We start from the raw sequence: 24,086 nt of genomic DNA, 5'->3' as shown, positions 1-24,086 counted from the left end.
AATGCTTTCTATGGTGCATCTGCAAAAGTTGATGAGTTGTAGCAGATGTGCCTGATTTCCTTAGCCTCCTGAGAAAATAGAAGCACTGGTGGGCTTACATAACTATAGCACTGGTGTAGAGGGACTGGTGATCTGGACATCTAGAAACTTGAAGCTCTCAATCATTTCCAATTCATCCCCGTTGACGTGGACACTTTCTGTAGTTGATGATTACCTCCTTGTAAGTGATCTTATCAAAAGACTGAATGTAAAGTTTGGAGCTCAGCCTCAGGTTGTAAAGAAGATCAAGATTTTGAAACTGTCCGTTCAAGCACAAAAAAGGATGGAATATACGTTTAAGGTGCAAGATTTCAGTGAGAAGCTGAGTAGGGTGGCTTTGTTCTTACCAATATTGAGCTCCATCAATAGTTCATTTCTGTTGTGCAGTAGAAGTGGGCAATTCTGGCAAGGCTGTGTTCATTGACCATTCTGTGTTGCTTTGGGAAGGTTTTGGTTCCTTTTGGAGTGCTGAAGTCCTTGTTGTGATGGCATTCCCACAAGTGGCATGTTTGATTTGATGTCAGCAAATGAACAGCTTGAGGAACAAAGCTGGGCATCACTGTCATGCACGTAGCAGCTGACCTTGTAGCTGCAGCCGATATTGCCAGGGAGCAGGAAGGCTTGAGGTTGGAACTTTTGGTTATGCTGCAGGTGAGGGTGAGGATGCAGGATGAGAGGTCTGACTGTATGCAGACAGGTAGGGATGGGAATAGCAAAGAGCGCACTCCCATTGGAGATCATAGAGGCGAGCAATGGAAAAAGATTAATTGGTTGAGAATGTCAAAAGGCAGACAGGTCGAGAATGATGAAGGGGGATAATATGCCACCATCTCAGTCACACAGAATGTCATAAATAATAATGTACCAAAGCTATTAAATAAACCCCATCGCTAGCTTATTGAAAGTGCTGATACTTTGAATGTATGTGCCAGGCTGGCTTGAAATCCACTAAATGTCTCTCATTTTTGCACTGAGAGACAGAGGCATTGATTACAGTGTCTCATTTCCCTCTGGATGAAAGGAACAGATCTTTCATAACATTTTCACAAACCTTACTTAGCATAACAATATGAAAATACTATACCCCAGTTATTCAGAGACAGCAATAACCACTTACCATGGTAATGTCACAGTTGCAATTATGCAAATCATTTATTTTCCTATCCTTACCATTAGTTGTTACTTCTCCAGTGTTTCAGACTGCCATGATAAGTTAAACAGTATTTTCTGAAACAGCTATTCAAAAAATGTTAAATTAAAGCATCCATGCTTGCTATTCTCATTTCATGATTTCAAAATAAATCTTTTTTTTCCTCTCGCACCATTAATGAATGAAAATATGACCTTATTTCCCCTTGATAGTAGCTGGGAATATATTTCCCTTTAGCCATGAATCACATTAACAGCATAATCGTTACTTCCCCAACAACCCAGTTCTTCAGTTGGTGTCAGAAATCATCAAGTTTTCTGGCCTTAGATCCTCAATGCTCAATCCATGGCATTTGATCATCTGACATTTCCACCACCACCAGAATAGTCATTTTTGCCCTGAAACCGATTCTCCTCATAATTTAATGAACTTCACATTTTCATTCAACACTCACCTGCTAACTCAACATATTTCAGTGGCTTTCTGTCATGTATCCTGTAACTGGACAGGAATGGCTATAAATACTGTGGCTAAAACAGCAGACCACAGGCTAGGAATCCTGCAGTGAGTAACTCACCTCCTGACTCCCCAAAACCTGTCCAGTCTCCACAAGGCACAAGTAAGGAGTATGATGGAATACTTTCCACTTGCCTGAATGAGTGCATTTCCAACTACACTTAAGAAGCTTGATACCATCCAGGACAAAGCAGCCCAATTGATTGGCACCCCTTCCACAAATATTCACTCTCTCCACCACCAACACAGTGGCAGCACAGTATACCATCTACATGATGCAGTGCAGGAATTCACCAAACAACCTTAGCACCTTCCAAACCCACAACTGCAATTATCTAGAAGGACAAGGGCAGCAGACACATGGGAACACCACCATCTGGAAATTATCCTCCAAGCCACGCACCATCCTGATTTGGAAATATAATGCTGTTTATTCACAGTCGCTGGGGCAAAATATTGGAACCCCCTTCCTAAGAGCACTGGGGGTGAACCTACACTACATAGACTGCAGCAGTTCAAGAAGGCCGCTCACCATCACCTTCTCAAGGACAATTAGGGATGGACAATGGCCTAACCTGCTATGCCCATATTCCATGAATAAATATAAACAAGAAAAAAAAACACCCATTCCACAGACCCTTGGCTTGAATTTCATTCTGCCCCACAGATGGGTTGTTAGGTGAGGTGGGGGTGTGAAATTAAAGGAACAGAATTCCCTCTGGGTTCCTGTCTGACCTCGACCTCACACTAATTTCACGTCGGGGTAAGCCAGGCCTCAGATAGAACACTCACTCAGCCTTTCTCCAATTGAGGCTCTTGGCCACCTAAGGGGCATTTCCCATCCAGCTTCAACTTTTAAGCTGGCAGGTTGATTTACATTGCATGGGGAAACCTGAAAATAAATGGACTTAGACCTGAGATGGGAAGGCGGGAGGGGGAGAGAGAGAGAGAGAGAGAGGTAGCATCTCCATCAGAAGCCCCATTTTGACTTTGAAAGCTCTCTGCTTCTGGACTTTCTTCCCTTGTTCCCTCAGCCTCTCTGCTTAGCCTCAATCACTCACCCAGGCCACCCTAATTTAGACTTCCCTAGCCTCCCCATCCTGGAACGCTATTATACATACCTTGTCCTTAAAGTCTTTGAAAACTTTAGTGGTAGGGGATGGGGATATGGCTAAGGTATTGAATAACTTTTTTGTTTCTGTCTTCACGGAGGAGGACGTGAATAATTTGTCGGGTGTTAGCGATGGAAAGGTGGTAGGACTGGAGGGTCTTAATGACATTACTGTTACTAGAAAGACCCGCTCAAAAAAGACAATAGGACTAGGGGGCACAGCCTCAAGATAAAAGGGGGGCGGTTTAGAACGGAGTTGAGGAGGAACTTCTTCACTCAAAGGGTGGTGAATCTCTGGAATGCTCTGCCCGTTGAAGTGGTGGAGGCTGCCTCGCTAAATATTTTTAAGACGCGGGTTGATGGGTTTTTGATAGGAGAGGGGATTAAGGGTTATGGGGAGAGGGCGGGAAAGTGGAACTGAGCAGCGACAGATCAGCCATGATCTTATTGAATGGCGGGGCAGGCTCGAAGGGCTGGATGGCCTACTCCTGCTCCTATTTCTTATGTTCTTATGTTCTTATTAAACCCTCAGTGACTCAGTCACTCCGACTCTAAGTCGAGTGGAGATGCAGTGGAAGAATCATGACTAGGTTGGGAATCAACTCCTTTCCGCTACCAACAGTGCAACTGATCTGCAGCAGTTCAAGAAGGCAGCTCTCTACCACATCCTCAAGGGCAACTAGGCATGGGCAAATAATTCTGGCCTCGTCAGGGGTACCCACATCCCATAAATGAATACAAGAAAAAAGATAGCACCGTGGGGGAGGGTGAGAGGATAGAGGTGGAATTCACCAGCCCAGGTGCTTCTGCATCCTGCACCTGGGAAAACAGGTAGCCCAGTAACTGGTAAGAAACAAGGCAGGCTCAGGAATAGTAAATGTGGGATCCACCTTGGTATTGGTAAAAGACTACAATTATTTCAGCACCCTTGCAATCTAGGATCTAGGAAGGCCACCAAGGAAATTTAACCAATCTGTTGTTAAATATTTATACTACAATACACATTCTGTATATATTATATACTATAATCTATGTGACTCCCAAGGACATCACTATGGATGTGAATGAAGCAATGCTAACTTCTCAGCCTGGCCTTGGTCCAATGGAAGGAGAGTTTGGGGAATCCAGAGATCTAATCCTTCAACCATTAAAATGAGGTGAAATTACAGCCTGAAAAATTGGGATGGCATAAATTGTACGCATAGACCTCAGCACTCAATCCTCTGATGTCAAATTAAAATTTCATGTGAAGACACTTGCCTTGTAAGATGTAACATTATATAATGTTAAGATTTACCTTAAGATAGCAAGGTAATAATGCAACATTTTGAAACAATATAAGCTACGTGTAAATATAAGAGTCTTCCTTCTGATACTTAAGAAAAAAGTATTTCTTTCCTTTCTAGTGTTTAATCCATTGATGCTGTATTTTAACTTGTTTTCCCACCAAACCTGTTGTTGGTGAGCTGATGTCAGTGCAGTGCCTCCTTATATACTCATTAAAATGTTGTTTGATCAGATTAATCCAACTCAAGTCATGATGAATGCCATGTCTTGCTCTGATGTTACTCTCTCTTGCCTGAGATTGTATTTGCTTGATCCACCAAAGGGAGCGATGTTTGCAATTGGTGCTGTCACACATCCACCTTTTTGGTTCCGATGTGTTCATTTGTAAGGACTTGTGTGTGACAACTTTATGGGACACTGGTTTCTGGTTTAAACAAAGGAGTGTGCCACTTTGGCAACAGATTGATTAACTGGAAAGACTGCACTGCACAAATAAAGAATTAAGACATGTTTCAGTACAATTAATAGCCATACTTGCATCCATGTGCTACAACTATCACTTGCAGATTTAAATTTCAGCCCTCTTTTCTTGCTGAAGTTTTGTACTATAGAACCAGGATTTCTTCAGCCGTATTTTAAATTGTGCTAGCAGGTTCCTTAGCATAACCCTTGTGATGCAGCTACAAGCGAACTGTAAAACGAGCAGTACTCTCCGAGATTCATTTCTATCCTAAGGTTGCATGCTGTCGGCAATTGATTTACTTAATGATTCTGACCACATGAGTTTAGCTGTGATATGGAAGCTACTTCATGAACGGGTGCACCAGTCACTTGCCTCCTTATGTGCTCACTCTGCCGTGCACTTTCAGATTCAGTATGCATTGCTGGGAATCAGGAGCTGTCTATTTTGCAAAATGCCAGTGGGCAGTGTGCAGTTAGTTCATTGCCTTTGACAGGAGAGACCTCAGGCACATAGGTGATGAGCACTGTTTGAGCGCCTATTAAGATTGCTTCCCTTAATGATGATTGAGATACATAATACAATGATGTCTGATTTCAAAAGCCTTGGATACATACCCCACAGGACCATAACTGGAATATGCCCAGGACAGCGATGCGAACAAATGAAGCAAATTGATGTAAAAAGGGCTGAGATCGTGGGCTGCGATCTTAATGGCTCATTCCACTGTTTGAGGCAAGCTGGTAAGAAAGGACGAGAGATTTTCATCTCTTGCGATCTTATCGGCACTGATTTGCCAGTGAAAGGTTGCAAAACAGATTTAAAAATGCATGATCTTCTGTAAATATTATTAGTGAGTCTGGACAAAATCATCTGGGCTCACTTGGACTTACTCCCTAACCGGTCAAAGTCCTCACTGGCGAGAATCTCGGATGGTCCCCATTAATGGAGACCAGACTCACCAGTAGGATTGGAGGTTATTGAAGCCCTCCAGGTGTATGGGGACAAGGCCAAGCAGTGTTCCGTGACACTGATAATGTCTGCCTGACACCCTGGCAGTGCCAGGGCAGTACCAAGGAGCAGTGCCTGAAGGATGGGGTCTGAGGGGGTGCGGCCATGATGGGTGGGAGACATCAGGGGCAGGGGGGAAAAGCGGGAACTCTCTCTTGAGGGAGAAGATGTTCTATAACCACTGGGAGCAGCCTGAACCAGTGAGGGATAAGGACACCTGCAAACTCTGAGCCCCATAGAGGAGCTTCATCATGGAGCTGGTTGTGATAGAGCCTATGGCATTCAGTAGTGTGGAGGACATTCAGGAAGTTGGTGTGTTCCTCCCTTATGCCCCTTCTTGCCTTCCAGCTACCCTTATCTTGCTATCCGGCACAATGAACAAGCTGCTGATGGTGTCACCATGGCTCTCTTGCTTTCTAGCCCAACTTCATCCCCTTCTGAATTTATGCTTTCAGATGTCCAAGGCCTGTTACAGCTGTTCCAGGAGCAGCAGGAACAGCAACAGCGTAGCACTGGTGAAAAAGCCCCCTGCTACTTGACCTGACATTTGGGAAGTTTGAATGCTCACCTTTAGCGAGCTTTATGTTTTCCACGACTTTGAGGTCAGTAGCCGCTGCTTGTTGTTTTCCTGGGGCCTGCTCATAGCTTCTCACATATTGAGTTCAAGTAGGACAAGCTACACAAAAGCTGGACACGGGAGGCAGGTTAAAGTTGGGGGGTGGGGGGGCGGTGGTGGGTGGAGGCAGAGAGACTGTCCGGATGGGTTTTTAAATATTTTGTCCTGACCTCTGAGCCCGTGAGGTAACAGTGGGGAGGGTGATTTCCCGCGGGCCCCTGCCATGATTTGCCATGCCCGACGTGTATGCATAAATAATAAGTTGAATAGCACGAGACAATGCATGTTCAGTCATCTCATTTCCCAGAGAGAATCACTCACACTTCCGTGTCCACCACTGAACCTAGATTTCAGAGCACGTTGATCTGCTCAGTCTATTACTTTGTACATTGTCAGTACATGGGAACATTGGACTTCGGAGCAGAAGTTGGCCATTTGGATCTTCGAACTGCCATCAATAAGATCATGGCTGGACTGATCGAGGTCTCAATTCGACTATCTTGTCTGCCCTCTCCCTCTGCCCCCCACCCCGTAACTCTTGACTCCCTTGTCAATCAGAAATCTGATGAAGGAGCAGTGCTTCGAAAGCTCTTGGATAGGGTCCAAGGGAGGTTCATAAGAATGATCCCTGGAATGAAGAGCCTGTCGTATGAGGAACGGTTGAGGGGGGATCTTACTGAAACTCACAGAACACTGCAAGGCCTCGATAGAGCGGACATGGAGAGGATGTTTCCACTGGTAGAAAAAACTAGAACCAGGTGACACAACCTCAGATTAAAGAGATGATTCTTTAAAACAGAGATGAAGAGGAATTTCTTCAACCAAGGAGTGGTGAGTTTGTGGAGCTCTTTGCTGAAGAAGGCTGTGGAGGCCAGGACATTGCATGTCTTTAAGACAGAGATAGATAGGTTCTCGATCAGGGGTTATGGGAAAAAGGCAGGAGAATGGAGTTGAGAAAAGGATCAGCCATGGAGGAGCAGGCTCAATGGCCTAATTCTGCTCCTATGTCTTATGGTCTTATGGTCTTGACTCCAAATGACTCCACCATCACAGCAGGCAGTCTATTCCACACCCCAACCACTCTCTGAGTAAAGAATCTATCTCAGACATCCCTCCTATATCTCCCACCATGAACCTTATAATTATGCCCCCTAGTAACAGCTACATCCACCTGAGGAAATAGTCTCTGCACGTCCACTCTATCTATCCCCCTCATCGTCTTATAAACTTCTATTAAGTCGCCTCTCATCCTTTTCTGCTCTAAAGAGAAAAGCCCCAGCTCCCTCAACCGTTCCTCATAAGACCTACCCTCCAAACCAGGCAGCATCTTGGTAAATCTCCTCTGCACTCTCTCCAATGTTCCACATCCTTCTTATAGTGAGGTAACCAGAACTGAACACAGTATTCCAAATGTGATCTCATCAAGGTCCTGTATAGTTGCTGCATAACCCCACAGCTCTTAAACTCAAACCCCTTGTTAATAAACGCTAACATACTATAAGCCTTCTTCACAGCTCTATCCACTTGAGTAGCGATCTGCGGAGATCTGCGGATATGAACCCCAAGATCTCTCTGTTCCTCCACATTCTTCAGAACCCTGCCGTTGACCCTATAATTCGCATTCAAGTTTGTCCTACCAAAATGAATCACCTCGCACTTGTCAGGGTTAAACTCCATCTGCCACTTTTCGGCCCAAAGAAAAGAACAAAGAACAAAATCAGCCCGGGAAACAGGCCCTTCGGCCCAACGAGCCCGCACCGCCATCTCAACACCACCAGTCCCCCTCTCCACCCACAACCCCTGTCTAATGTTTTATGGCCATCCAGATTGAGGGAATCTGATTTAGGGACAATCTATTCCTGCCAATCAGCCTAACAGCACATCTTTGGGGTGTGGGAGGAAACTGGAGCACCCGGAGAAAACCCATGCAAGCACGGGGAGAATGCGCAAACTCCCACAGACACCGGCCCAAATCCATGTGTCTGCACAGCAATCAGCGATAGTCACTGAGCTGTCGTCTTGCCCAGTATCTGGTCCAGTTTAGGCACACACTAACGACATGAAGCACTAGGCCAATCTCGAACAACCAAGAGCAGCCCCAGTACGACCCATTGTGTGTATGCCCCTCGTTGGACACGAAGTGGACCGACTTAAAACCTGTGAATGAAAAGAGAAAAAGAGAAAAGAGAAAAAAGAAAAAAACTCTGCATCTTTTCAATGGCTCTTTGCAGCCTACTAGAGGCCTCCACCTCATCCACTACTCCACCAATCTTGGTGTCATCAGTAAATTTACTAACCCACCCTTCAGCCTCCTCTTCCAAGTCACTGGTAAAAATCACTGTCTCCAAATGTGTTGTTGACCTACAGAGCTTTCTAGTTCACCAATGTTTGGGTTTTATACTTCTCACCCTCATCACCCTACCAAGATTTTACTTCCTTGTTCATATCACACCATCTTCAATTTTTCCCAGTTACACTCCTGTGAAACCCCTTTGGATGTTAACAGTAACGTGTAAATGTTGTGCTAGAGTAAATCTGCAATCATGTTGGGACATTTAATTATTCCAGTTATAACATTCAAGTGGTTGAGAATTATATCAAATCTACTTTGAAAGATATATTTTTTGGTCTGGTTTAATAAGCAGATTTTACAGTTATCGCCGGATGACGAACAGCTAAACATCCACAAAGCATGATGGAAAAAGTAGCTAACCTTACAGAAGTACAAGGACAGCTGTAGCTGCAGTTTAACAGAACAGCCTGAGAAAGCAGTGTGCAGTAAGAAGTAGTCACCATGAAACTACTGTGGCTGCGGGACTCCTGGGCAAGGACTGATCGGAAGAACATGGACAGTCTGCTTTGAAACTGGCAATGGGCAAACTGATGACCCCAGATCATGGGTGTACGTGACTAAGAACACTCTTGATGCTGGGAGAAACTGGATGAGAAGAGGAGCCTAGCACCTCTATGGTGGAGACCTCTAGGAACAACCATTGTGTAAGGAAAACCGGGTTTGGGATTCAGAGAAGGGGGACTGATCAGCTCACCTTGCAATGGGTAGTATTAGAGTCCAAGCTGTGAGTCCTGTGATTCATTGTAACAAATGATCAACACTCTAACAAGTTCAGTGTTTTAAATATTAATATTTAACATTAATATTAAACAATATTGTAATATTAGGGTGGCACAGTGGCTAGCACGAATGCCTCACAGCGCCAGAGACTTGGGTTCAATTCCAGCCTCAGGTCATTGTCTGTGTGGCATTTGCACATTCTCCCTGTGTCTGCGTGGGTTTCCTCTGGATGCTCTGGTTTCCTCCCACAACCCCAGTGTCAGGGAGATTAGCAGGGTAAATATGAGCGGTTATGGGAATAAGGCCTGGGTGGGATTGTGGTTGGTGCAGAGTTGATAGGCCAAACGGCCTCCTTCTGCGCTATAAGGATTCTATTCTAAGGGATTCTATAATAAAGAATAAGTTGCACAAAATATCTCATGCAAGTATCAGCCATGTCAGTTTGATACACTAGTCTGACTGTCAACACTATTAGATTCCGTCTAACACAACTGAGACAAAATTATATAACTGATCAGTACGGGTGACAACACATCAGGAAATATATTTATTTAGACAAAGAATCATAGAACATCTACAGTGCAGAAGGAGGCCATTTGACCCATCAAGCTTGCACTGACAAGAATCCCATCCAGGCCCCATCCCCGTAACTCCACGTTTCTACCCTACTAATCCCCCGACATTAAGGGGCAATTTAGCATTCCCAGTCGACCTAATCTGCACATCGTTGGAGTGTGGGAGGAAACTGGAGTACCCTGGAAGAAACCCATGCAGACACGGGGAGAATATGCAAACTCCATACAGTCACCTAAGTCAGGAATTGAACCTGGATCCTGGTGCTGTGAGGTAATAGTGCTAACCACTGTGCCACCTGGCCATAAAATAGAAGTTACAGTAGGTCCTCCTTTCCAACAATTTCAGCACCATTTAGTGAAACGATTTGAATCTGCTTGTGGCACTGTTCTCTCAGAACAGCTGTCTTACCTCTGGAGCTTGTCACACCAGGTGCAGTTAAAGCCAATCTGTGCATTGACACAGGCAGAGCAATCTCTGTACTGGAGACAAGCTGGGAATAATAGAGAGAAAAAATATCAGGACAGAAGTGCAGGAGAGCAAAATCCTGGAACAAAACTGTCATTTGAAATTATTTCAATAGCTAACGTTGAGACGAAAATGACTAACAATTAAAGTCTTCTCTGCTATGAATGATCAGGATTATTAACAGGAGGCAGCAGAGATAACTTTTAAAGCAATTTTGACTTCAAAGAGTCATCTGTTCAGTTTTTGAGCTCACCACTTGAGATTTGCATTCTGCTTTCATTTTTATCATTTGAAGATGAAAAAAGCAGACGCTCCTCCAGTTGAACACAAAGTTCGCTCAAATCTTTTGGGGTTACTATTTGAGGATAGGTTGCAAAAACTTGGCTCGTATTTTCTTGAGTTCAGTGAGCTGATGGGTGATCGGTACAGGTATTTAAAGTGATGGAACCAACTCCTTTGCTGGGTATATCCAGAACGAGAGGGCATCATTTTAAAATTCAATTTAGGCCAATAAGGATTGAAACTAAGAAGAACTTGTTCTTCAAAGGATAGTCAGAATTCCCTCTCCCCAATAAAGATGTAATGAATCACTGTTCAGAACAGTACCGAAGTTAAGGTAGGAGGATAGAGTGCCAGATGCCAGACAGCAAGATTATTCAGCTGCAGAGGGCCATTGTGTTTTTTATTTATTTGTCCATGGAGCATCATTAGCTTGATCATCATTTATTGCCCATCTTAATTGCCCCTGAGAAGGTGATAGTGAACATCATTTTGAACCACTTCAGTTCACGCGTTGTAGGAACATCCACAGTATTGTTAAGGGCAGGAGTTGCAGGAGTCTGGCCCAGCGAGAGTGAAGGAACAGGCATGTAGTTCCAAGTCAGGATGATGTCTGGCTTGAAGGGGAACTTGAAAATGCTGGTGTTCACTTGCCTCCGTGTCCTTCTAGGTGGTAGAGGTCACAGATATGGAAAGTACCATTGAAGGAGCCTGCTGTGCATTTTGTAGGTGGCACACATTGCCGCTATTTGTTGGTGATCAAGGGAGTGAATGTTGGAGGTGACAGATGCGGTGCCAATCAAGTGGGTTGCTTTATCTTGGTTGGTGGTGAGCTTCTTGAGTGTTTTGGAGCTGCATTTATCCAGGCAAGTGGAGAGTACTCCATTACACTCCTAACTAGATGATGGACAGGCTTTGAGGAATCAGGAGATCAGTAAGATACGATTCAGTGAGTTTAACCATGTCAGACTGCTATTTGACTAGTGAGATAGCTCTCACAATTTTGCCACAAGCCCCAAATGTTAGTAAAAAGGACGTTGAAGTGATGATGGGGCTAGGTTTTTCATTGTTGATTCTGGTGCCCGGGTATAGTCCATATAGTTCCATTCCTCTTAGACTTGGGAACAGCTTAATACAATTCAGTGGTTTGATCAGCTTTTCAGAGCACATTCAAGAGTCACCCACATTACTATGGGTCTGGAGTCAGATAGAGGCCTGACTAGGTAAAGATGGCAGATATTCCTTACCAATGGGGAGTGAACCAGATGGGTTTTTATGACAAGTAACAATGGTTTAATGGCCAACATTACTGAGACTATCTGTTAAATTTCAGATTTTATTAATTGAATAATGGCAATGGAGGGAGGGTAGCCCTGAGAGCAAAGGACGGCATAAGGACATTCGTAAGAAAGGACCACCTCAGGGCAACTACAGATGAGCAGTAAATGCAGTTTTGCTGTGCGGTGCATGTTCAAAGAACAATTAAGAAATAACTGGACACGTCTACCTTACTGCTTTTTTCCCAATATGATGCTCAAAATAGGCAACTTTTACAACACAGCTACTGAAATTTCAATGTTGACAAATTGCTACTTACTGGCGAGAGGGATCATTTCAACAGCCGACATGTTTGTGACCTTTGACATCTGCAGTTCAACTCGGTGGTATTCATAAATGGTTCTTCTGCGTACGTCTGCAATGTAGAAGGTACTATTGAAAGGTTATAGTTTTGCACTGATGTGTTTGCAGTTTGTTCATAACAATGCCCTTTCTATCTTTTTGTCCTTCCAACTCATGTGCAAGAGAGCATTGAACAATTTAGTTGATCTTTCATTGAACAAAAACTGGCTCAAAGTGTTTTTTTTTCAGCCTGTTAAACAACAAAAGGTTAAATATTCACACCAGCAACATATGGATGGCTTGGTGGCACAGTGGTTAGCACTGCTGCCTCACAGTGTCAGGGACCTGGGTTTGATTCTTGGTTTGGGTCACTGTCTGAGCAGAGTTTGCACAGTCTGTGTGTGAGTTTCCTTTAAATTGTGATAAAAGAAGAGTTTGCATTTTTGTACCGCGTTTTCCAACCACAGAGCGTCTTTTCTGTTGTAACATTCGAAACATCCTGAGGCCTTGTTCATTGTGGCCAGGGAATTCAATCAAGAGCGTCCTACCAAGATACCATGTTTCTGTTCCACCAGAGGCCCAAACATTCTAGACTACTGCTACACAAATATCAAACATGCCTACTGCTCCATCACCCACCCACACTTTGGCAAATCAGACCACAAGGCTGTGCTCTTGCTTCCAGCTTACAAGCAAAAACTGAAATGGGACAATCTGTTAAAGAAAGTTTGCAATGTTAGTCTAAAAAATTGGATGATCTCCTATGGGACTGCTTTGAGTCAGTAAACTGGTCAGTATGTAAAATCTCTGCAACTAGCCTGAACGAATACGCCTCTTCAGTAACTGACTTCAATAATAAGTGTGCAGAAGACTGTGAGCTAAAGAAACAAATCTGCATGTTTCCCAACCGGAAACCATGGATGAACAGGAATATCTACTACTTGCTGAAGTTCAAGTCAGCCTGTCCTGACATATACAAGAAATGATGTGGATGTGCCGGCGTTGGACTGGGGTAAACACAGTAAAAAGTCTGACAACACCAGGTAAAACCTGGTGTTGTCAGACTTTTTACTGTATATACAAGAAATCCAGATATGATCTACAGAGATCCATCAAAGATGTCAAAAGACAATACAGGACCAAACTAGAATCCCAGGCTAACCACATGGACCCACCAACTATGGCAAGCTCTGCAAGACATGACAGCCTACAAGATGAAAGCATGTTGAATCACTGGCACCAATGCACCCCTCCTTGATGTGCTTAATGCATTCTATGTCATTTTTGAGCAAGAGGTCAGTGAGAGTATGCCCTCCACCCTAGAAACCTCAGAAGGACCCACAGCTGAGATTAACCATTACAAAAGTCAGAGCAGCTTTCTTGAAGGTCAACCCACAGAAAGTGATTGGCCTGGATGGATGAGTACTCAGATCCTGCGTGGATCAGTTGGCAGGGGTGTTCACAGACATCTTCAACCTCTCTTTACACCAATCTGAGGTCCCCATCTGCTTCAAGTGCCTAAACGACTGTCGTCTGGTGGCTCTGACATCCATCATTATGAAGTACTTCAAAATGTTGGTCATGGCGCAAATAAATTCCGGCTTCCCAGATGGACTGGATCCATTACAATTTACCTATCACCACAACAGGTCCACAGCAGACTCCATCTCCCTCGCCCTGCACTCAACCCTGGGGCACTTAGATAACAAGAACACCCATGTCAGACTCTATTTATCAACAACAGCCCAGCCTTCAACACTATTATTCCAATGAAACACATCTCTAAACTCCATGGCCTGGGCCTCAGGATTTCCCTCTGTGAGTGGACCCTGAACTTCCTAACGCACAGACCACAATCAGTAAGAATAGGCAACAACATCTCCTCCACGATCATCCTGAACACTGGTGCCCCACAAGGCTGCATTCTCAGCCCGTTACTTTACTCCTTATACACCTATGACTGTGTGGCCAAATTCCCCTCCAACTCGATTTTCAAATTTGCTGATGATACCGGCATAATGGGTCAGATCTCAAACAATGACGAGATGGAGTACAGGAAAGAGAGAGAGAATCTGGTGAACTGGTGTTACAACAATAATCTCTCCCTCAATGTCAAGAAATTGAAGGAGATAGATGGTTGTGGATGGGGCTTTTTCTGAATGGAGGTCAGTCACCAGCGGAGTGCCTCAAGGATCTGTTCTGGGACCCTTGTTGTTTGTCATTTTCATAAATGACCTGGATGAGGAAGTGGAGGGATGGGTAAGTAAGTTCGCTGATGACACGAAGGTCGGTGGTGTTGTGGATGATCTGGAAGGATGGCAAAAGTTGCAGCAGGACATAGATAGGATGCAGGACTGGGCGGAGAAGTGGCAGATGGACTTCAACGCGGATAAATGTGTAGTCGTCCATTTTGGCAGAACCAACGGGATGAACGAGTACACTATCAAGGGCACAAGTCTGAGTAGTGTTGAGGAGCAGAAGGATCTTGGGGTCCGGGTCCACAGGACTCTTAAATCGGCCTCGCAGGTGGAGGAGGTGGTCAAGAAGGCGTATGGTGTACTGGCCTTCATTAATCGAGGGATTGAGTTTAGGAGTCGGGAGGTAATGCTGGAACTTTATAAGACCCTTGTCAGGCCTCATTTGGAGTATTGTGCGCAGTTCTGGTCGCCTCACTATAGGAAAGATGTAGAAGCTATTGAGAGGGTGCAGAGGAGATTTACAAGGATGTTGCCTGGACTGGGAGGCATGCCTTATGAAGTTAGGTTGAGGGAGCTGGGACTCTTTTCCCTGGAGAGACGAAGGTTGAGAGGCGACCTGATAGAAGTTTATAAAATGTTGAGAGGAATAGATAGGGTGGATCTTCAGAGGCTATTTCCCCAGGTTGAAATGGTCACTACGAGAGGACACAGATTTAAGGTGCGGGGAGGGAGGTTCAGAAGTGATGTTAGGGGTAAGTTTTTCACTCAGAGGGTGGTGAGTGAATGGAATCGGCTGCCGTCAGTGGTGGTGGAGGCGAACTCGCTGGGGTCTTTTAAAAGACTTCTGGATGAGTATATGGGGTTTAATGAGATTGAGGGTTATAGATAGGTCTGTAGGTTGGTAGGTGATGTGATCGGCGCAACTTGTGGGCCGAAGGGCCTGTTTGTGCTGTAGTGTTCTATGTTCTATGTTCTATAGTCATTAAATACAGGGAGCATAGTACAGGACATGCCCCTGTTTACATCAATGCGGATGAAGTCAAAATGGTTGAGAGCTTCAAGTTTTTAGGTGTCCAGATCAGCAACAACCTGTTCTGGTCCCCCCATGCCAACATTATAGTTAAGAAAGCCCAACAACACCCCTACCTTCTCAAAAAACTAAGGAAATTTGGCATGTCCAACTGTTACCAACTTTTACAGATGCGCCATAGAAAGCATTCTTTCTGGTTGTATCACAGCTTGGTATCGCTCCTGCTCTGCCCAAGACCACAGGAAACTACGAAGGGTCATGAATGAGGCCCAGTCAATCACTCAAACCAGCCTTCTATCCACTGACTCAGTCTACACTTCACACTGCCTTGGCTAAGCAGCCAGCACAATCAAAGACCCTACCTACCCCAGACATTTTCTCTTTCACCTTTTTGCATTGGGAAAATGATACAAAAGTCTAAGGACACATAACAACCGACTCGAGAATAGCTTTTTTCCTGCTGCCGTCAGACTTCTGATGGACCTACCTTGTATTAAGTTGGTCTTCCTCTGCACCCTAGCTATGAATGTAATACTACATTCTGCACTCTCTTCTTTCCTTCCTTATGTACAGTATGCTTTGTCTGTATAGCGTGCAAGAAGCAATACTTTTCATTGTATACCAATACATGTGATGATAATAAATCAAATCAAATCAAATCAAATTAAATCGTAGCAGTTAAATCATGCATGGCAAAGTCCTAGAAACAGCCATGAAATAAATGATTGAATGACGTGTTTCAATGGTGTTGCTAGAAGGAAGGGCAAATGTGTATTAGTTCAGACAGCGGGAGAATTCCCCTGCCTAATTTTGATCTGTATCTTTTGTCACAGGGTGTGTGTGGGTATCACTGGCAAGGCCAGTATTTACTGCCCATGTCCAATTGCCCTGAGTAGGTGGTGGTGAGTCACCTTCTCCAACCACTGTACACTGTAGGTATATAGTGCTGTTAGGAACAGAGTTTCAGGATTTTGACTCAGTAATAATGAAGCAATGCTAATATTTTTCAAATGAAGATGGTGTGTGACTTGGAGGGGATCTTGTAGATGGTAGTGTTACCATGCAACTGTTGTCCTTATTCATCTAGGTATGAGTTGTGAGTTTGGAAGTGCTGTTAAAAGAACTTTGGTGAATTGCTGCAGTGCATCTTGCATATAGTGCACACTGCTGCCACTGTGCACTGGTGATAGAGGGGGTGAATGTTTATGATGATGCATGGGGTTCCAAAAAAGTGGGCTAATTTATTCTCTGCTGCTTTGTGCTGGATGATCTTTTACATCTACAGTAGTTACCGTTTAATCTCCTCAGGGAAGACTATTCTCTGAATTAACAGATATTTATTCATCCACATATTTTACTATCCATCCCTGGGCATAGAATTGGCTCTGTGGTAGCGGATGTAAATTTCTACCCAATTCAAAAGTACAAGAATAAGCAATAAATATCAATCATGTATTTGGCTGGCTTAACAATCCAATTTCAATACTTTTGTCTGTAGTTGTTGATGAAAAAGAATAGAAGGTACACAGAAACAGAATTAATATTCTACAAGTTACCTCATCTCCTTTATTAAATGTTTTGCAAACATATGAATTAGGAGCAGCAATAGGCCACTCAGCAGTTGAGCTTGCCCTGCTACTCACCAAGATCATGACTAATCTAATTTCAGCCCCAGCTTCACATTCCTGCCTACCTTTGACAACCTTTCACCCCCTTATTAAAAATCTTCCTACTTCTGCCTGAAAGATATGCAAAGGCTCTGCCTCAAGCACATTTTGAGGAGGGGAATTCCAAAGTCTCACAAGCCTCTGAGAGAAAAAAAGTTTCCTCAATTATTTTTAAGTGGGTGGTTCCTTGTTTTTAAATAGTGGCCCCTACTTCTAGATTCTTCTACAAGGAAACATCTTTTCCACATTCATCTTGTCAAGACCCCTCAGGATCTTAAAGGTTTCAATCAAGTTGTCTCTTACTCTTCTGAACTGCAGTTCAGCCTTTCCTCATAAGACAAGGATGGCATGGTGACACAGTGGTCAGCACTGTTACCTCACAGCATCAAGTACCCAGGTTCAATTCCAGCCTCAGATCACTGTCTGCATGGAGCTTGCATATTCTCCCCATGTCTGTGTGGGTTTCCTTTGTGTGTCCAATTTTCTCCCACAGTACAAAGATGTGCAGGTTATGTTAATTGGCCATGTTAAATTGACCCTAGTGTTAGGGGAATTAGCAGGGTAAATCTGTGGGGTTACAGGACTAAGGTTTGGGTGGGATTGTGATCTGTGCAGACTTGAAGGGCCGAATGGCCTCCTTCTGCACTGTAGGGATTCTGTGAAACTCACCCATTCCAGGTATTAATTTAGTAAACCTTCTTTGAATTTCTTCCGATGATTTTACATTTTTCCTTAAATAAGGAGTCCAATATCGTACACAGTATTTCAGATGTGGTGTCACCTGGCTAACTGATGTGTGACCTCCTTATTCTCATATTCAATTGCCCTGCAATAAATAATAACATTCTATTAACTTTGTTAATTACTTGCTGTGCCTTTTGCGATCATGCAACAGATCCCTCTGCACCTCAGAGCTCTGCAATCTCTCACCATTTTGATAATAAGCTTCTATGTCCTGCCAGAATGGACAAGGTCACAATTTCCGCATTATACTCCATTTGCCAGAATTTTGCCCACTCACCTAACCTATCAATATCTTTTTGCAGTCTCCTTATGCCTTCTCCACAACTTATTTTCCTATTTGACTTTGTCTCATCTGCAAACCTAGCAGCCATACCAAAGATTCCTTCATCCAAATCATTGATATAAATTGTAAAGGATTGAGATCCAGCACGGATCCATGCAGTACACTACATCCCACATGCTGTCAATATGGAAAATACCAATTTATGGCTACTCTCTGTTTCCTGTTAGCTAGCTAATCTTCTATCCATGCCAATATGTTACCCCCTACACTTTTATTTTCCACAATAATCTTTAATGTGGCACCCTATCAAATGCCTTCTGGAAATCTAAGAACAGTATATCGCTGCTTCCCCTTTATCCACTGCATGTGGTACATCTTCAACTAGCTCCAATAAATTGGTTAAACATGTTGGGGCCTGTTCATCAGCCTCCCCTATGGCTAGCCCCAATCCCTCCCGCGCCCCCTATTGCAACCTCGATAGCTCTCCTCCCTTCCTCTCCCACCGATCCCTAATGCAGAGGGCGCAGCAATCCCCAAAACCATAGATTGGCCCTGCTCCCGGAAGGCCCCGTCCCCCCAGCCCCACCCCATGGCACTGCCAACCTCCCAAGGGGGCCTCAATGGCCTCTATGTCCACCAACGGGGTGATCATGCCTGGTCCCCTTTGATGGACACCAACTTTAATCCCCACTGATGGGATCTTTTCCCAGTGGGGTGGGAGACACTAGCGAGCTCGGAGACTACTGAAACAATAACTACAATACTCCTTATGCAGCTATGACTGTGCGGTCAAATTCCTCTCTAATTTGATTTTCAGGTTTGCTGACAACACCATCATAGTGGGTTGGATCTCAAACAATGACGAGACAGAGTACAGGTCTGAGACAGAGAATCTGTGAACTGGTATGGCGACAATAACCTCTCCCTCAATGTCAACAAAATGAAGGAGATTGTCATTGAATTCAGGAAGCGTATAGGAGAACATGCCCCTGCCTACATCAATGGGGACGAAATGGAAAGGGTCGAGAGCTTCAAGTTTTTAGGTGTCCAGATCACCAACAACCTGTCCTGGCCTTCCCATGCCGACACTATAGTTAAGAAAGCCCACCAACACCCCTACTTTCTCAGAAGACTAAGGAAATTTGGCATGTCAGCTACGACTCTAAGCAACTTTTACAGATGCATCATAGAAAGCATTCTTTCTAGTTGTATCACAGTTTGGTATGGCTCCTGTTCTGCCCAAGACCGCAAGAAACAACAAAAGGTTGTGAATGCAGCCCAAACCATCACGCAAACATCCATTGACTCTGCCTACACTTCCCGCTGCCTTGGCAAAGCAGCCAGCATAAGTAAGGACCCCATGAATGCCAGACATTCTCTCTCCCACCTTCTTTCTTCGGGAAGAAGATACAAAAGTCTGAGCTTACATACCAACTGGTTCAAGAACAGCTTCTTTCCCGCTGCTGTCAGACTTTTGAATGGACTTACCTGACATTTCTCTACACCCTAGCTATGACTGTAGCACTACATTTTACACTCTCTAGTTTCTAGCTTGCAAGAAACAATACTTTTCCCTATATGTTAATACATGTGACAATAATAAATCAAATCAAATTGTAGTTTAATGTAAGCCTACTTGTGACAGCAATAAATAAACTTTAAACTTTACTGAAATTCAAATTTCCATATGATCATCAGCCTCGTACTTATTTCTGACACAGGGCTGATTATGTTCAAGAACATTGTCTGGGACACTCACGATCGGCCAGGCCCCACACTGATGTCTCCCTGCCCACTGCACTACTTGAGCAGCGCAGGGGGCCTGGAGAATCACCCCCATTGAATCAATGATGTTAATTATGCCGAATCACTTTGAATTTATCTTAGTGCCCTGTTATAACCTCTTTAATAATAGCTTCTAACATTTTCACTGTGGCATGTTGATCTAACTGGCCTGTAGTTTCCTGCTTTCTGTCTCCCTCTCTTTTTGAATAAAAGAGTTATGTTAACTATTTTTCAATCTAATGGAACCTTCCCCAAATCTCATGAATTTTGGAAAATTAAGACCAACACACCAACTATCTCACTAGACACTTCTTTTAAAATCCTAGGATCCTTCAGCCCCTAGGGCTTTGTCAGCTGCAGCTCCAACAATTTATTCAACACCACTTCCCTGGTGATTGTAATTTTCTTGAGTTCCTCCCTCCCTCCCATTTCCTGATTTAGAGCTATTTCTGGGATTTGTTATTAGTATCCTCTTTAGGGAAAATTGATGCAAAATACTCTTTTAATTCACAGCCATCTGCTTATTTTCCATTATTAACTCCCCAAACTCACTTGCAATGGACCAACACTCACTTTGTTATTTCTTTTCTTTCTTAAGTATCGATAGCATCTTTAATATCAGTCTTTATATTTCTAGCTAACTCTCTAATTTTTCCCTCCTCATTGACCTTTTAGTCACTTTTTGCTATTTTTTATATTCTGTCCTATCTTCTGAGCTGCCATCCACCTTTACACAATTATATGTCTTTTCTTTAAGTTTGAAGATGCTGACTTTAACTTTTTTAGTTAACCACGGATGCTGGTTTGTATTCTACATATTCTGAAGTATCCCTTTAAATGTCTGCCATTGCATCTCTGTTCACCTATCCCTTAACCTCACTTACCAGTTCACCTTAGCTAGTATTGCTTTCATTCCCACATAATTGCCCATATTTAAGTTTAAAATACTAGTCTTGAACTTACACTTCTCTCCGTCAAACTGAACGTAAAGTGAGTTTATGATTTCTGCTACCTTTGTGTGCCTTTGCTATGATTGTTGATTTATCCTATCTCATTGCACAATAACAGATCTAGTAAGGTTTGCTCCACCTTGTTTGCGCCAAAATGTGGTAATTATGTAAGAAATTATCCCAAAAACATTCCATGAATTCATCATCTATGCTGGCTTTGCCCATCTGCTTATTCCAGTCCATATGTAGATTCAAACCCCCCATGATAATCGCTGCACCTTTCTGACAAGCTCTCACTATTTCTTCTTTGATACTCATTTTGTTAGCTGCCTTTGACTAGGTACTGCATAATAGATTGTTGCATAAGGTTAAATCTCACGGGATCCAGGGTGAGGTAGCTAAATGGATACAAAACTGGCTTGGTGACAGAAGCCAGAGGGTGGTTATAGAAGGTTGTTTTTCAAACTGGAGACCTGTGACCAGCAGTGTGCCTCAGGGATCGGTGCTGGGTCCCACTGTTATTTGTCATTTATATTAATGATTTGGATGAGAATATAGGAGGCATGGGTAGTAAGTTTGCAGATGATGCCAAGATTGATGGCATAGTTGACAGTGAAGAAGGTTATCTTGGATTGCAATGGGATCTTGATCAATTGGGCCAGTGGACTAATGAAAGGCAGATGGAGTTTAATTTAGATAAATGCGAGGTGATGCATTTTGGTGGATTGAACCAGGGCAAGTTAATGGTACTCGGTTAATGCTACAACATTGGGGAGAGTTACAGAACAAAGAAGTCTAGAGGTACATGTTCATAGCTCCTTGAAAGTGGAGTCACAGCTGGACAGAGTGGTGAAGAAGGCATTCAGCATGCTTGGTTTCATTGGTAAGAACACACAATACAGGCCTTGTTGAAGTTGTGCAAGATATTGGTAGGGCCACACTTGGAATTCTGTGTAGAGTTCTGGTCACCCTATTATAGAACAGATATTATTAAACTAGAAAGAGTGTAGAAGAGATTTACTAGGATGCTACAGGGACTTGATGGTTTGAGTCATAAGGAGAGGCTTGATAGACTGGGCCTTTTTCCTCTGGAGCGCAGAAGGCTGAGGAGTGAGCTTATAGAGGTCCATAAGATAATGAGGGGCACAGATCAGCTAGAAAGTCAATATCTTTTCCCAAAGGTAGGGGAGTCTAAAACTAGAGGACATAGGTTTATTGTGAGAGGTGAGAGATGCAAAAGTGTCCAGCTGGGCAATTTTTTCACACAGATGGTGGTAAGTGTCTGGAACAAGCTGCCAGAGATAATAGTAGAGGTGGGTAGAATTTTGTTTTTTAAAAGCTTTTAGACAATTACATGGGTAAGATGGGTATCGAGGGATATGGGACAAATGCAGGCAATTGGTGCTAGTTTAGGAGTTTAAAACAAAAGGCGGCATGGACAAGTTGGGCTGAAGAGCCTGTTTTCATGCTGTAAGCCTCTGTGTCTCTAGTCCAACCTACCCTGTGATAATTGTTAGGGAGTTTGCACTTTACTCCCACATGTGACTTCTTGCCTTTATCATTCTCTGTCCAAACCACTTCTATGCCCTAGATTCCTGAATTTAGGTCATCCCGCACTATTGTGCTAAGACCATCTTTAGTTAAAAGAACTACCTTTTCCTAACTTACTGCCCTTCTTAAAAGTTGCGTGCTTTTCAATATTCAGGTCCAAAATCTGTGCCACCCTGCACCGTATCTCTGTGCACAGGGTGCTGCCTGAGGCAGGAAAACCGGCATGTAGATCTTCAACTGCACAGCCTAGTTTTCTCTCCAGATTCTATGGCACTTTGTGCATAGAAAATCTGGAGGTGCAGTTTTCACCAACACGCGAATAGGGCAGAGCCTGACAGAGGTGGCAATGCAGCAATTGAGGCATCCTTTTTAAAGGGCGCACAGATCTGCACTGAAAAGAATACTGGATATAGGGAAGCCCCCCTACACATACGGGACCCCACCCCCCACACTGGCGCATCCCAGAAGACCTACCCTGTCATCGCCAGGCTGATACTGCCAGGGTGCCAGGATGCTGGTATGTCCCTCTCTTTTGGAGAACCTTTGCGCACCCCCCCCCCACCCCCCCCCGCCTCAGACAGGTGTGCCTTGACTACTTCATGTTTTGCAAAAGCAGTTTTCAAACTTGCTGACATTACGTCATATTGGAGAGGGGGGATTTCTTAATGTGGGGGAACATGTGGTGCGAAACCCCTTTAAGCATAATTAAATTTGTTAAAATGTTTTGAAATGTAGTTGTCATCCTTTCTGGGCGGGAACCACCGAGGGGGACGGAGAAAATCAGAGAGCAAGATCTTGCCATCGAGATTCTCATTTTAGCCATCTCGCAAGATTCTCCACCTAAATTGCCATTTGCTCATCCACAGCGCGCGCTGGCAGAGAATCCCGATCATGGTTACTGCAGCTGGTTCTGCCATTTGAAGATAACATTGGTGAATCCACACTATCCAAACCATTGCAAGCAGAATTGAGAAGGTTCTGCAGACGTGCGTCATTCCCAGTGAAGATCATGCCCACAGGATTCGAGTTAGTTTTGCTTTGCTGTCAGCTGAGGATCTGGTTCAATCTTAAAAGAAGAGCAGCTGAAATTCTTTGTGAGGAAGACACAGAGTAAATAAGGACTTTGTGGCTGAGATTGATGATATACATGCTAGATGGACTGCTGAACAAATTTGTGAGATCTGTCCTAGTTCTATCTGCCATTTAACATGTAATTTACAATTTACAATCAACCACAACTTGCCTGCTAATTGTGTTTTAATTTACTTTGATTCCGTGTTTTAGAGTATAGGTGATAACTCAAGGTAATACTTAGAGCTTGCTTTGTTTGACTCATGTATTTTAAAAACTCTTCAGTGTTAAACTGCAGAATTTTGTGGCTTCATTCTTTCAATAAATAAGTGGGATTTCAGATTTCTTCTTTTTAAAATGGTACTGGCCTCAACCAACACAATCAATAAAACTAGTTGGAGTTAATCTTACTCAACCACATATTTTGATTTTATAATACCACATGATTAGCTGCCTTTCCTCTGTTTCCTTATAAACCTGACTGATCTTACGATGTAGAACGCTGGAAGTACATTTTTTCCTCAGGCATCACTTTGAGCATTGTTTGTTCAAACTGCAGAATTTTACTAAAAATCATTACACTTGAATGCTGAAGACTTTTCAC

The 24,086-nt window shown here is 43.5% G+C and overlaps 1 protein-coding gene across 2 annotated transcripts in view; it reads right to left on the bottom strand.

Moving 5' to 3' along the window:
* LOC145357557 (plexin domain-containing protein 2-like) overlaps positions 1-24,086 on the bottom strand; it is a 386,160-nt gene that overhangs the window by 95,375 nt on the left and 266,699 nt on the right. For both annotated transcript variants that reach the window (XM_080211042.1, XM_080211038.1), the window contains 2 exons: positions 12,181-12,276; positions 10,248-10,329 (listed from right to left, as the gene is read on the bottom strand). In XM_080211042.1, coding sequence (XP_080067168.1) covers positions 10,248-10,329; positions 12,181-12,276 — 178 coding nt within the window. The remainder of the gene's footprint in view (positions 1-10,247; positions 10,330-12,180; positions 12,277-24,086) is intronic.

The sequence above is a fragment of the Carcharhinus amblyrhynchos genome, chromosome 2 (assembly GCF_965287045.1).
Source record: "Carcharhinus amblyrhynchos chromosome 2, sCarAmb.v2.hapA, whole genome shotgun sequence".
In the NCBI taxonomy this organism is placed as follows: Eukaryota; Metazoa; Chordata; class Chondrichthyes; order Carcharhiniformes; family Carcharhinidae; genus Carcharhinus; species Carcharhinus amblyrhynchos.
Note: the sequence above shows the minus strand (reverse complement) of the source record. Positions and strands in the feature narration are given on the sequence as shown.